The following is a 16,245-nucleotide window of genomic DNA, read 5'->3' on the forward strand; positions in this document are numbered from 1 at the left end:
ATATTTAGATTTTTTTGCACCCTCAGATTCCAGATTTTCAAATATTGTCCGATCCTAACAAACCATACATCAATGGAAACTTATTATTCAGATTTCAGATGATGCTGGAGTGTAAAACTAATGGTAATAACGCAATGAAACTGTGTCATACAAAGAAATGATGTGCAAAATTCTGCTGTAATCAGAAACAATAGAGAATCAATCCAATATTAATAACTGATTATATTTAATGTATGTTTTTTAGTTTTTTTTGCATAGTAAAACTAGATGCATTTCTTTGCAATTTTTTGCCAATTTTTTTTTCTTTCTGTTAAATACTTTAACCAAGTCAGTGTTTATTAACGTAAAGCTGCCTTGAAACAATCCGCTTTGTATAAAGCACTAGAGAAATACATGACAAATCATGAAGTTTGCATGGCATTGTGTATTATTGCATTATACTGCCATAATGACTCTGTTGTCTTCTGTAGAGCTGCTGTACTACTGATATTGAAAATATTGACACATTTCGCATCATTATTTTCCCATTTATTACAGTGACGCTGCTTTGAATCCGTCGGTATTGTATAAAGAGCTTTTTTTGCGCTCTGAAGGACTCTGAAGGTAATTGCAGGGCACTAATAGAGTGACACTCGTCTGACTTCAACAAGGGTCAGATTCAGACGAGATCCATTACGCTCAAATGGCTTTTAATAACACAAGACACTCCGAAAGCAGAACGTTTGTACAGCTGACGCAGAATCAGGCCTGCATGCTAGAGATTTTCCTCCACACTCATTCTCTGACGACAGAAAAGCAGCTAATGCACTAATGCAACGGCAGAGGAGACTTTGACACAAACCCTTGAAAGCTACTGTACATTATTGATCTCATTTACTGTCATTAATAAAGTTTCAGCCTTATGTCATCCTCTAGATTTCAGCATCAGCCATTAAAATCCCCAAACACTAGTTTCCTGATAAACAACAATCTGGTAGGACAGATGCTCAGCTCATGGTTTTGCATTCAAAGGCACTGCTTTTTAAGTGTCTTTCTTCATGAAAAAGCACTAGATGGACATCCTTGACTGCTGTGATGCTTTTAAAGTGCATCACATGTTTTTAAATGCATGCATGCATCATGTGTCAAGCTCCCCAAACGCGTCACAATAAAGCCACACGTGATAAAAGTGTGCTCTCCGTTGTAAATAAGCAAGCACAGCACATGTTGATGGTCACACGGTTTGTATATCTGCTACACTACCAGTCAAAAGTTTTTCAAGTTTTGAGAAGTCTCACCAAGGCTGCATTTATTTGATCAAAAATGCAGTAAAAAACAGTAAAATTGTTTAAACAATTAAATTTAAAATAGCTGTTTTCTATGTGAATATATTGTAAAATGTCATTTATTGTGTCACATGAACCATTCTTTGCTGCTCAGATATTATTGGTGCTCAATTGTAAATAATATTATTTACTCATAACAATATTGTACAAGTGTTTTCAACATTAATAATCAGAAATGTTTCTCGAGCAGCAGATCAGCATATTATACTGATTTCTGAAGATCATGTGACACTGAAGACTGGAGGAATGATGCTGAAAATACAGCTGCGCATCACAGAAATACATTACAGTTTAACAGAGATTCACATAGAGAACAGTTATTTTATATTCTAATAATATTTCACAATTGTTTAAGGTGTCCTTGTTACACGTTACATGTACTTACTATTGTAATAACATTATTAATAATCAGAAATGTTTCTCGAGCAGCAGATCAGCATATTATACTGATTTCTGAAGATCATGTGACACTGAAGACTGGAGGAATGATGCTGAAAATACAGCTGCGCATCACAGAAATACATTACAGTTTAACAGAGATTCACATAGAGAACAGTTATTTTATATTCTAATAATATTTCACAATTGTTTAAGGTGTCCTTGTTACACGTTACATGTACTTACTATTGTAATAACAATAATGTATGCATAATTACATGCAAATAACTCTAATTCTAACTCTAACCATATAGTAAGTACATGTAGTTACAGGTTTTTTCAGCTGCTTGCACAGATTTTCAAAACTTCACACAAATCCAAGAATTGCACACAAAATACAAAACGCCTCACATCTCTTGCAAAATGAAGCGCTGCATTCAAAACATCACAAACACATCTCAAAAGCAAACACCTTTGCCATAATATTACAGTTTTTTCAGCTGCTTCCACACAAAGTCACACAGTTTCTGAAAGCTGTCACGCAAACAGCAGAAGCACACACCAAATCTGCAAAACCATACAAAACCATACACTAATTCCCAGCCTTTGACTCGGTTTTCAGTTTCAGAAAACACTTTTTGTAAAACACAACACACACTTCTCTATGCAACACACACAAATCTATGTGTGTGTTACATAGACACACTCAGATGTGTTACATAAACTCTATGTAAAAAAGAAAACTCTAATTCCTGTTAGATTTGTGTGTGTTACATGGAGAAGTGTGTGTTGTGTTTTGCAAAAAGTGTTTTCTGAAACTGAAAAAACTAAAGGCTGAGATTAGTGTATGGTTTTGTAGATTTGGTGTGTGCTTCTGCTTTTTAAGTGTCAGCTTTCAGAAACTGTGTGACTTTGTGTGGAAGCAGCTGAGAAAACTGTAATTAACATTGTAATAATTACACTGTAACAAGTGTAACCTTCTTTTACTGTATCTTAGATCAAATAAATGCCACCTTGCTGAGCAGAAGAGACTTCATTAAAACCCCCCAAAAATCTTGATTAATCCAAACGTTGTAATCTCCAGACTCAGCATGGCCAGTGTTGTACTGATGAATCCCTCGCTCACCTGAGAGAAGCTGAGTCTGTTCAGAGGATGGCACTGCTCCTCCACCTTCTCCACGGCTCCCGTCCTCTTCCTCATCCTCTGGGCCTCCTGCGCCAGGTACAGGTCCAGCACAGGAACGCCGCGCGTCTTGATGTCGGCCTCGGTCAGAGAGTTGACCATCAGCATCACCCACACGGGCCGCTTGCGCTCCCAGTTCCCGGCGATGGCGTTGAACAGGTAGTCTGCGTACAGGCCCTTGCCCCGCTGCTCTGGCGTCATCCAGGACGGCAGCATGAGCCTGACGTACTCCAGGTGTCTCTTGAGCCGCCGGTAGATATCTTTGGGCAGCAGGTCCTGCAGGTTCTCTCCCTGCGGCAGCAGCTGGCAGCTGGTCAGAGCGGAGATGGTGTACGGGTCGGTCAGGTCCAGCTCGAAGCACACGATGCTGCTCTGCTGGAAGGCCTGCTTGGAGTTCTCGGGGATGAAGTCCCAGACGCGCGTGTACGGGACGTGAATGGTGCCGTAGAAGTACGAGGGAGGGTCTCGCTTTATGGTCCACAGGAAGGAGTTGAGCTCGCTTTGCTGGAGACAGAGAGACAGAGAGACAGAGAGAAAGAGAAGAGGTTTGGGCTTTGCAAAGGCTGATGCTTAAACAGTGACAGCGGTGAAACACACTAGCATTCAAACGCTTGATTTTTCTCCAATGCTTTTGAAAGAAGTCTCTTCTGCTCACCAAGTCTGCATTACATAATTTGATCAAAAATACAGTAAAAATTTTGAAATTTTATTAGAATTTCAGACAGCTGTTTTCTATGTGAATCTCTCTTAAACTGTAATGTATTTCTGTGATCAAAGCTGAATTTTCAGCATCATTACTCCAGTCTTCAGAGTCTGAAAATAATTTAAAAAGGAAATAGCTTCATACTCTTGTTATTGACCGATAACCTCAAAACGTCCAAATATTGGCCAGTTAATGTCACTCTGTCTAATTACTGTTTTCCATTGTCAATCATTTTCAAACATGTAAAGCAGGCAGGGTCAACATTACAGTATGCTAGAACTCAACGCTGATTTCTGTCAGACTTTCAGAATACTTCATCCCCTGAATTAAGATGATAATCATTTAATTTTAAAGCACAGCCACCACAAAACCAGACTTTAGCACCTCGTTTTACTTTGAGATATTGCTGAGGTTAAATACAGATTTAAAACCATAACAAAATATAGTTTAATAGCTACTGTATGACACTGTTTCTGAAATCAAATCTTCGCACAGTTATGACACTGGCATCTAACAATGCTTTGGGAAAAAAAACAGTTAATCATAAAAAAATAATGCATTTACATAAATGTGAAATTGGAATTGCAGCTGAAATAAAGTTTTTTATATTTAATTTTATTTCAGTTAATGTTTATTTTATTTCAAGTATTTATTATTATAACTCTTATTATTATTTTTATTTGACTATTAACACTAATGGAGTCAAGATTGTAATAAAAAAAATATGGTGGAATATGATTCACATAAAAATGTTTTATTCATTAATTTGTAAAACTGTCAACTTTAGAATTCCAAAAGTTTCCTTCTGGGAGACACTCATATGACAGAAGAAGAAGAAGATGATGATGATGATGATGATGATGATGATGATGATGGTTTTACTGGCTGGATTGTGTGTAGATCATGTATTACTGTACATTATATGCTCTTATGATTGTAGCATCTCGGTGTAACTATTGTAATCGTTCTGATTGGCTGTGATGGGTAGAGGCTGTTTAGTTCTCACACTCGTGCAGAAGAGTAGAGCCCTCCATGGACTGGTTTTGTGAGGAACATGTGAAACAATGATTTTTTCCCCAGTCCAAGGTGATTTGTCTTACCTTAAGTGTGACATTAGTGTTAGTGTTTCACTGAGAGGGCAGGTCACAGCGCCCCCATGTGGAGCTTCTCAAATCTGCTCTAATTGAACCCTCAACATGTTTGGAGCACCTCATAAAGATGAAGCTCATCATCACAGCTCATGATGGACACAATGCCAAACAAACCCACGTCTGGAAATAGAAATACACAAACACAGAGCGAGTGATGGCATCACAGAAATATCAGCACGCCTCACACACTTTGCTCTTTCTGACATTTATAGTGCAGAACACAGTTTGATGTGTTTGACATTCATTGTGCAAATTACCATTTCATTTCAAAAGTAAAACGCTGACTTTGAAAAACAACGGAATGCTTAACTACCTCCAGAACACACAGCTCTCTGTCTCATCATCACCTGGCTGTCGCTTATCTCTGAGCAGATGAGATCTTGCATGTGATTTCAGATCAGTTCACTTGGACATTTCGTTTAGTTTTGTTGCAATATTTTATTGGTCAAACATTATAAAGCGTGATGATGATGATGATGATGATGATGATAATGATGATGGTTTTACTGGCTGGATTGTGTGTAGATCATGTATTACTGTACATTATATGCTCTTATGATTGTAGCATCTCGGTGTAACTATTGTAATCGTTCTGATTGGCTGTGATGGGTAGAGGCTGTTTAGTTCTCACACTCGTGCAGAAGAGTAGAGCCCTCCATGGACTGGTTTTGTGAGGAACATGTGAAACAATGATTTTTTTCCCCAGTCCAAGGTGATTTGTCTTACCTTAAGTGTGACATTAGTGTTAGTGTTTCACTGAGAGGGCAGGTCACAGCGCCCCCATGTGGAGCTTCTCAAATCTGCTCTAATTGAACACTCAACATGTTTGGAGCACCTCATAAAGATGAAGCTCATCATCACAGCTCATGATGGACACAATGCCAAACAAACCCACGTCTGGAAATAGAAATACACAAACACAGAGCGAGTGATGGCATCACAGAAATATCAGCACGCCTCACACACTTTGCTCTTTCTGACATTTATAGTGCAGAACACAGTTTGATGTGTTTGACATTCATTGTGCAAATTACCATTTCATTTCAAAAGTAAAACGCTGACATTGAAAAACAACAGAATGCTTAACTACCTCCAGAACACACAGCTCTCTGTCTCATCATCACCTGGCTGTCGCTTATCTCTGAGCAGATGAGATCTTGCATGTGATTTCAGATCAGTTCACTTGGACATTTCGTTTAGTTTTGTTGCAATATTTTATTGGTCAAACATTATAAAGCGTAAACAGTAATTGGGATATTTCCATTACAACAAACAAACAAATATAATAAATAAATTAATAAATTAATTAAATTATTTTAATTAAAAAAAAAAGATATATATTTATTAAAAATGATTTTTTTTTTAATTTAAATCTTACATCTCATGTACACTGGCTACAGTCTTGCACACTCGCGCACACTCTCGCACACTCTCGTATATTCTCGCACACTCTCATATAATCTCATACAGTCGCGCACACTCGCACACTCTCACAAACTCTTATACACTCTCGCACACTCACACACACACACACGCTCTCATACACTCTCGCAAACTCTCATACACTCTCACAAACACTTATACAGTCTCATACACTCTCGCACACACTCACACTCACACACACGCTCTCATACAGTCTCACATACTCTCGTACACTCTCGCAAACTCTCATACACTCTCACAAACTCTTATACAGTCTCATACACTCTCACACACTCGCGCGCGCACACACTCATACAGTCTCACATACTCTTGTACACTCTCACAAACTCTTATACAGTCTCATACACTCTCACACACTCGCGCGCGCACACACTCATACAGTCTCACATACTCTTGTACACTCTCACAAACTCTTATACAGTCTCATACACTCTCACACACTCGCGCGCGCACACACTCATACAGTCTCACATACTCTTGTACACTCTCACAAACTCTTATACAGTCTCATACACTCTCACACACTCGCGCGCGCACACACTCATACAGTCTCACATACTCTTGTACACTCTCACAAACTCTTATACAGTCTCATACACTCTCACACACTCGCGCGCGCACACACTCATACAGTCTCACATACTCTTGTACACTCTCACAAACTCTTATACAGTCTCATACACTCTCACACACTCGCGCGCGCACACACTCATACAGTCTCACATACTCTTGTACACTCTCACAAACTCTTATACAGTCTCATACACTCTCACACACTCGCGCGCGCACACACTCATACAGTCTCACATACTCTTGTACACTCTCATATATTCTCACACACCCTCGCACACTCCCATACACTCGTATATTTGCGCACACTCTCATAGAGTCTCGCACACACACACTCATACAGTCTCACATACTCTCATACAGTCTCGCACACTCTCATACACTCTCGTATATTCTCACACACTCGCACACTCTCATACAGTCTTGCACACTGACAAACTCTTATACAGTCTCATACACTCGCGTGCACACACACACTCATACAGTCTCACACACACTCACACACTCTCATATACTCCCACACTCTCACACAGTTTCATACAGTGTCAAATGTTCTCATACAGTCTCATTAATATTCACTCCAGTGTATTCATGATGTCAACATTAATCGTCCATCTATAATGGAGTGTGCTGCAAACGGTGCTCGGTGACACGAGAGGATTAAGACGGGCCCCAATTAAACCCTGGACAGCAAAATGTGCGTGACGTCTTAGCGGGAAGCGCCATCTCACCCGCTACATATAAAACATTAATTACCTCAAAGGACATCGACTAGACATGAATTTCAAACAGTTTCAGAGTCATATGAGTTTATATGATACCTCACAGCCACATAGCAATGTCCTAGCAACCACCCAGAACACCCTAGCAACCACTTAGTGCAGAGTTTTGCCACGGTGAGCCCCTTTCATATTTTCTTCAAATATGAGTGGTAGTGGTGTCTAGGTTTGTGCGATATTGACAAAAATGATATCTCGATATTTTGGGGATTAGGTAACGATAATTAAAAAATATGTTTAATGTGTTTTTTTGTGCTAATTTAAGGTCTTTGCACACTGAGTCCGGAGTTCTCGTTCGAAATGTTCGCACGTTAAAAAATAAATACAACCTCACGATGTGCCAGTCACGTTTACACACTGCCTCCGAAACTTTCCTCCGTCATAAAAAAAATTTGGATCAGGATCGATTTTCAATTTTTTGGTTTTCGCATCCGTAGCATGCATTTTGATTGGAAAGGATTGAAATTTCGACTCAATGTGCAAGGACTTTAGTCTCGTCATGGATAATCAAATATAACAGTAAAACCGCCAGTAGGTGGCGGCAAGTCCTTATTCTAATGAGTGATGCATTGAATCATTAATTCGTTCAAAACGTCTGATTCATTTAGAAACTAAGCAAACAAGACCGCTCTCTATGAATGGATAATTGAATCATTGACTCAAATGATTTGTTCAAAAACAGATTCATTCAGGAAAGACCTGGCAAAGTTGCTCTGAGATGCACAAATGTTCTGTTTTGACTTTGTTTGGAACTATGTAGACACTATGTGTCTAAAATGTAACTACCTCAACATTAACATCTTGTTGTCTTATTAACTGTTGTATAATATCATATTTGTGATTGAGCTCAAGCACTAATATTCAGCAAAACAGCACTGTTACTTGTGTGATATAGCTTAACTACATCATATCTTATGAATATAACAAACAAAAAATCCAAACAGGGATATTTTACTTTCATAACTTGAATTATAGATTCATTATGACTGCATTCTAATAGGTTTTATCACACAGTCAATGCTTTTGGACTCTCAAGACATGTTTTTCTTTGTTTTTTGCATATACGCATACATAGACTACCAGCTCACAATAAAGCATTAAAGCAACAATTACGATATTTTCACAGAAATAAATATTGCACACACCCCTACTGGTGTAAACTAAGGTTAACAGGTGCTGTGCAGTGAAGTGCTACTAGATCAGCACTGGGTCGCTGCGTTGACTAACCAATCGCAGCACAACTAGTTGTTTTAAAGCTCTTTGTCTGCAGGAGGGTTTGATACTATTGTCTATTTCATGGTTTTCCTGTTTGTTTTTCCTCTGGTTATATCAAAAAAGCTCAAATGGGTCCAGCTGTCTGTGTGTGTTCAGACTGTGATTGCCAGCGGATTAGAGCAGGAAATTAATCAGAGCCTCTGATACAGAAGTATCTGCGCCATGGCAGCGCTCCAGAGATGATGGATCGGCGAGAGGATGAGGATGGCACACACTGCACCTGTCTGGAGGAACCTGGGAGCCAAACGCTCTGAGACTAACGAGCTTCAGAGATTAGACACAGTGTGTCTGTCTGCATGAACTACTGTACGAGTGCCTCATGTTGACTGACTTTTGACCGCGTCTAATTGGCACCTCATTCTGCTCAAGAATATATAAACAATTCTGACATCAAAAGTCTGTTTGTATGCTTTATTCTGGACCATGTGACTGAGATGTTAATCGCACAGTCTCAGCTGCAGCTCATATGTTCATCAAAAAGGTTAATTCACTGACCCTTTCTTCATATGATTGCAGCTTGAGACACTGATTCGTTAAACGCACCAATGTTTTATTAAAACTTGTATCTACAAATATAGCTTTCTCCTCACAATTGACAATAAAGCAGATCCATTTCCTCCACTGTGTGAGCTACGGACTTTTGACTTTTATTAAGCTGTGCAAACAAGATCATGATAGTCTGTAATGATAATAATGAGCTGTAGTAACATGCTTGTGTAAATGCAGTGTATTTGCCATTCTTTTTCTTTCATATGCAGTTTGCTCAGGTTGAGTTTCAAGTCAAATGTTTCTTATAGAGCACGATTTTACACAAGTGTAGTTGATCCAAAGCGTTTTACGGTGAGAGATATAAAAGATTGAATGAATAAATAAAATATAACACACCAGTGGCGATACTATATAAGGGCCAGGTTGACACTGGCCTACTCATTGGCCTTTTTTTGTGGGAAAGAAAAAGAAAATCCAGCATGCATGACAATAATTGCTCAAATACATGAACATACAAGCTACTCGCACGTGTGAACATGTAAAAAAACAAACAAACTTTCCTGTGGTTTTTATACTGTTAAACCTATGTGTTAAACTATTCCGTTACTCCCTGACAAGCATTGTCGCAAGTGTCAATGGTTATGAAAAACTCTACTAAAGTAAAAGATATTTTAAGTGAAAGGTGAGTAAATCCTGGAAAAGATGGCTTTGGATAATGAGGGTTAATTCAGTAAATAAGTTGCTTTGTACATTCAGTTCAACAATACTGAATTAAACAGGACAAGCTTTATCATTCAGCTGGACTGTGCACACGCATTTCACGATGTTCCAGAGTGTGGTTTTTAATGTTTATATTATGATCCAATTCACGAGCTGCCAAAAATACAATTTAACATCAGTCAGAGTTACAGAAATGTAATTTAAAAGGGATTTCGTGTAGTAGAGCTGTCCCAGCGCAGGTGAAACTCTGAATGTGTTTATTGAGAACATGAAAACACGTTTGACTGAAACACTCTTTCTAGTCAACATGGCGATTGATGAGCTATTGATGCTTTTAAAAGCACTTCTTTGACATTTGAGTCATTACACAACACGAATATGGGTCAGATATGAGGACATAAATCATGTTATTGAACTGAACTGAATTGATCTGAATAATGTCGCTGTTGTCTTCTGTAGAGCGGCTTACTGCAGAATTTAGATTTGTGTCATATTTGATGAACATTCATACTGTTATTTTCTTGTTTAATACTGTGAAGCTGCTTTGAAACAGTTTGTGTTGTGTAAAACGTTATAGAAATAAATAAAAGTGGTCTGATATTCAATCAACATGAGCAACATGTCAGATTTGATTAGAGGTAGCCTTAATGAGCCGTCTAAATGCAGACAGGTTTGTGTGGATGTTTAGGGGTGGAGAATATCATTGGCTCAGAATAGAAACACAAGAAGTCTTACCATGACAGAAGAACAAACGTGTGTGTGTTTTATTTTCTCCAGGCCTCTCAAGCAGCTGTGACCGCAGGAACGAGACACGCTGACCGACAGACCACAGGAGATGTGTGTGAGACCCATCTGAATCTGAACACACACACACACACAGACACACACGCACACACACACACACACACACAGACACACGCACACACACACACACACGCACGCACACACACGCACACACACGCACACACACGCACACACACATACACTGTGTGGTGATTTGTGAAATGAGTAGGTAAAGTTTAGGTTTTTAGTCCACATATAAATCCTTTTTGAAGCATCATTACAAAAAGTCTTAAGACGTTTTAAATTGCTTTTCCACAATTTAAGGCCTTTAAAGGTGTTCAATTCATAAAGTCATGGTAATAAATGTTGGATGCATTGCTGAAAATTAATATCTTCCTCAGTATTTTTGTTTTCCAGTACCAATATCTACACATCCTTAAATCAAGATTACTGGAGATGCAAATGTAAAATGAAGTCTTGAAAATCTAAACAAAATGTAGTGAGGTTATGCTTAAAACAAGAACAAATATCTGATGAATGAGAACTTATTTTTGCTTCGAGTTGATTTTTCTGATCCCACTGGCAGACATTTGTTCTTGTTTTAACAAAAAACACACTTTGTTCTGATGAATTTCATGGAAAACATTTTTTTTGCAGTATGATCAGAAGGTACAGCATTAGAGACCATCTTTATTAGGTTTTAAAAGGTCTTGATTTGTGAAATGAGTAGGTAAAGTTTAGGTTTTTAGTCCACATATAAATCCTTTTTGAAGCATCATTACAAAAAGTCTTAAGACGTTTTAAATTGCTTTTCCACAATTTAAGGCCTTTAAAGGTGTTCAATTCATAAAGTCATGGTAATAAATGTTGGATGCATTGCTGAAAATTAATATCTTCCTCAGTATTTTTGTTTTCCAGTACCAATATCTACACATCCTTAAATCAAGATTACTGGAGATGCAAATGTAAAATGAAGTCTTGAAAATCTAAACAAAATGTAGTGAGGTTATGCTTAAAACAAGAACAAATATCTGATGAATGAGAACTTATTTTTGCTTTGAGTTGATTTTTCTGATCCCACTGGCAGACATTTGTTCTTGTTTTAACAAAAAACACACTTTGTTCTGATGAATTTCATGGAAAACATTTTTTTTGCAGTATGATCAGAAGGTACAGCATTAGAGACCATCTTTATTAGGTTTTAAAAGGTCTTTAAAAAGTCTTACGTTTACCTTCATCAGACCTGCAGAGACCCTGTCAGAATGTCTAACATTGTTTCAAAAATACAAATGCAGTAAGAAGTGCATTTTGTGTATTTTTTTGATGAATCCAGGTGAAGTGGCTCACTTCATATTTATACCTGTAATATCTGTTGGTGTTCAGATGTTTAATATGCTGTTGTGTGAGGGACTCAACAACACATTTTACAACGACACCAATGATAAATACGGCAGTGTCATTCTTCACCTGCATTCACCCTGTTTGTAAGCACTAACTGGTGTTGATGGTTATTATTATTACTAATTGCCCGTTTCTCAGCCCATTAGTCAGCAGATCTCAGGTGTGACGGCGGTCACAGACACGCAGGTGCAACATTCACATCTGACATCATCCGGGTTACTGAGGAGAAGCAGAGAGCAACAGATGCATTGTGTTGAAGAACCTCTGCTTTACTGAGAGAATCACCTGCTGTCGGTGATTACAGACAGACAGACAGACAGACAGACAGACAGACAGACAGCCAGACAGTCAGACAGACGGACAGTCAGAAAGACAGACAGTCAGACAGACGGACAGACGGACAGTCAGAAAGAGAGACAGACAGACAGACAGACAGAAAGACAGACAGACAGACAGACGGACAGATGGACAGACAGTCAGACAGAAAGACAGACAGTCAGACAGACGGACAGTCAGAAAGAGAGACAGACAGACAGACAGACAGAAAGACAGACAGACAGACAGACGGACAGATGGACAGACAGTCAGACAGAAAGACAGACAGTCAGACAGACGGACAGACAGTCAGACAGACGGACAGTCAGAAAGAGAGACAGACAGACAGTCAGACGGACAGTCAGACAGACAGACAGTCAGACGGACAGACGGACAGTCAGACACACAGTCAGACAGACGGACAGACAGTCAGAAAGACAGACAGTCAGACAGACGGACAGACAGACAGTCAGACAGACAGTCAGTCAGAAAGAGAGACAGACAGACAGTCAGAAAGACAGACAATCGGACAGACAGACAGACAGACGGACGGACGGACGGACGGACGGACGGACGGACGGACGGACGGACGGACGGACGGACGGACGGACGGACGGACGGACGGACGGACGGACGGACGGACGGACGGACGGACGGACGGACGGACGGACGGACGGACGGACGGACGGACGGACGGACGGACGGACGGACGGACGGACGGACGGACGGACGGACGGACGGACGGACGGACGGACGGACGGACGGACGGACGGACGGACGGACGGACGGACGGACGGACGGACGGACGGACGGACGGACGGACGGACGGACGGACGGACGGACGGACGGACGGACGGACGGACGGACGGACAGACAGACAGACGGACAGACAGTCAGACAGACATACAGTCAGACAGAAAGAGAGACAGACAGACAGTCAGAAAGACAGACAGTCAGACAGACAGACAGACAGACGGACAGACAGTCAGACAGAAAGAGAGACAGTCAGAAAGAGAGAGAGACAGACAGACAGACAGTCAGACAGACGGACAGACATTTAAATAAATAATGCACAATTTAAACAAAACAGTTCAGAAAAATCTTGTAATACAAAGCAATTTTGCAGTAATTTATATAAGGATGCTGATGTCTCTTGTGTAACACACACAGAAAAATTCATTAAATATATAACTGTGTTCATGTGTTCATTTAGATCAGTGTTTCCTGGATGGACACACGCGTGTTCAGCTGCTGATGAATCAGGTGTGCTTGATGAGGGACACTGTGGGGAACCGCTGCTGCTGCTGATGATGACGATGATGATGATGATGGTAGTAGTGAGAGAATGAGTGTTTCAGTGATGAGATGAGGGTCGAGTCCTGCTGTGTTTGTTAATGCAGGGCCTCCAGGGGCCGCTGGAGCACATCATCCAGAGCTCATAAACATGCACAGGCTGCCCTTTACACACACACACACACGCTGACCTGAGCACACACACTCTTAAAGGGCAGGCCGTTAATGCAGTCTGAATATCACACACACACACACACATTCATGTGTGTCCAGAAACACAAGGCTGCCAGACAGAAAGAGAGACAGACAGACAGTCAGAAAGACAGACAGTCAGACAGACAGACAGACAGACGGACAGACAGTCAGACAGAAAGAGAGACAGTCAGAAAGAGAGACAGACAGACAGACAGTCAGACAGACGGACAGACATTTAAATAAATAATGCACAATTTAAACAAAACAGTTCAGAAAAATCTTGTAATACAAAGCAATTTTGCAGTAATTTATATAAGGATGCTGATGTCTCTTGTGTAACACACACAGAAAAATTCATTAAATATATAACTGTGTTCATGTGTTCATTTAGATCAGTGTTTCCTGGATGGACACACACGTTCAGCTGCTGATGAATCAGGTGTGCTTGATGAGGGACACTGTGGGGAACCGCTGCTGCTGCTGATGATGACGATGATGATGATGATGGTAGTAGTGAGAGAATGAGTGTTTCAGTGATGAGATGAGGGTCGAGTCCTGCTGTGTTTGTTAATGCAGGGCCTCCAGGGGCCGCTGGAGCACATCATCCAGAGCTCATAAACATGCACAGGCTGCCCTTTACACACACACACACACGCTGACCTGAGCACACACACTCTTAAAGGGCAGGCCGTTAATGCAGTCTGAATATCACACACACACACACACATTCATGTGTGTCCAGAAACACAAGGCTGCTGCAGATGCAGACCGCTAGTGTTTATAATTTAAAACAGCTGATTTACACACGCTGCTATTGCGCGCACACACACACACACACACGCACACGCACACGCACACTCACTCACTCACTCACTCACTCACACACACGCACACGCACACACACACTCACTCACTCACACACACACACACACACACACACACACACACACACACACACACTCACACACACACACACACACACACACAAGCACCGCCCACCTGATGATGTCATCCTGGCTGTTGTTTGGGATGGTAATGAGTGTTTTTATGCTGCAGTATGTATGTGTTTTCTGTCATAATAATGAATATATGAAGCTGGTGACAATTTTACTGTAAATAATTCCCACCTATTTCGACCTAAACTCTAAGTTCAGTTGCTGTCTTAAATATAGTTGTATGAGTCACATTAAACCAACGTAAAAAATCTAGTTAAAATTCATATTACTTAAAAAAGTTAAAATTGCTCAACTTATTTTGATGAGTTAAAGTAATATAATAAAACATAAACATAAGTTGCCATGAGTTACTGATCATATAATTGTTTTACAGTGATTTGTTAACAATTAAAATAACAATGATCATCTGTTAACCGTAATGTTAAATTCAGCCTTAACTAATACATTATTAAGTGTCTGTTAACATTAGTTAATGCACTGTAAACTAACATGAACAAACAATGAACAAATGCATTTTATTAACAGGGTTTCTGCTTAAAAAGGACTTAAAGAGACTTAATTGACATTTTCACAAATGAAGGCCTTAAATGGGAGCAGAAAGTCTTCAGTTCATAAAGTCATGGTGTTAAATGTTACATGCACTGCAACAAATGAATATCCTCCTCAGTATTTTTGTCTTGTTTTTCAGCACAAATATCTAAACACCCTTAAATCAAGACACATTTACTGGAGATACAAACTGAAAACATGAAGTCTTGATTTCTGAGAAACTGAGCAAAATGAAGTGTTTATGATTAAAACAAGAACAATTGTAGATATTAAAGTGCCTTTATATATATATATAACATTCATAAAAGCTGCAGAAACCCTGATTAACTAACAGTCATAAATTCACATATACAGTAGCACATGCTTGTTTAATTTCTCATGCAGAGTTGCAGATGAAGTATAAGACAAATGGAGCTGATCTGCAGTGACCTGAAGGTAATTACTCTGCTAAATGAAATACGATTTCATCTGGCTTCCTCAGCTTCCCACTTCTGATTTCCTGCTGTTTATATGTATCTGTGATCTGCTGCCATGAGGAGGAGAGGCAGAGAGCATCATGGGAGCTGCTGTGTTTGTGTGGCCGTGCGTTTCCTGTGGGCTTTATTAGATTTTAAGTGTTTTCTCCACACAGTGCCAGCATGTGTGTGTGTGTGTGTGTGTGAGAGAGAGAGTGTGTGTGTGTGTGAGTGAGAGAGAGAGAGTGTGTGTGTGTGTGTGTGTGTGAGAGAGTGTGAGAG

At 39.9% G+C, this 16,245-nt stretch overlaps 1 protein-coding gene across 1 annotated transcript in view; it reads right to left on the reverse strand.

The window, feature by feature from the left end:
• Positions 1–16,245, reverse strand: part of trabd2a (TraB domain containing 2A) — a 72,616-nt gene that overhangs the window by 46,484 nt on the left and 9,887 nt on the right. Inside the window, exon 2 of the mRNA XM_016241669.1 lies at positions 2,830–3,390. Within this exon, the coding sequence (XP_016097155.1) occupies positions 2,830–3,390 (561 nt within the window). The remainder of the gene's footprint in view (positions 1–2,829; positions 3,391–16,245) is intronic.

This window comes from Sinocyclocheilus grahami, unplaced genomic scaffold, assembly GCF_001515645.1.
Source record: "Sinocyclocheilus grahami isolate Dianchi unplaced genomic scaffold, SAMN03320097.WGS_v1.1 scaffold631.1, whole genome shotgun sequence".
In the NCBI taxonomy this organism is placed as follows: domain Eukaryota; kingdom Metazoa; phylum Chordata; class Actinopteri; order Cypriniformes; family Cyprinidae; genus Sinocyclocheilus; species Sinocyclocheilus grahami.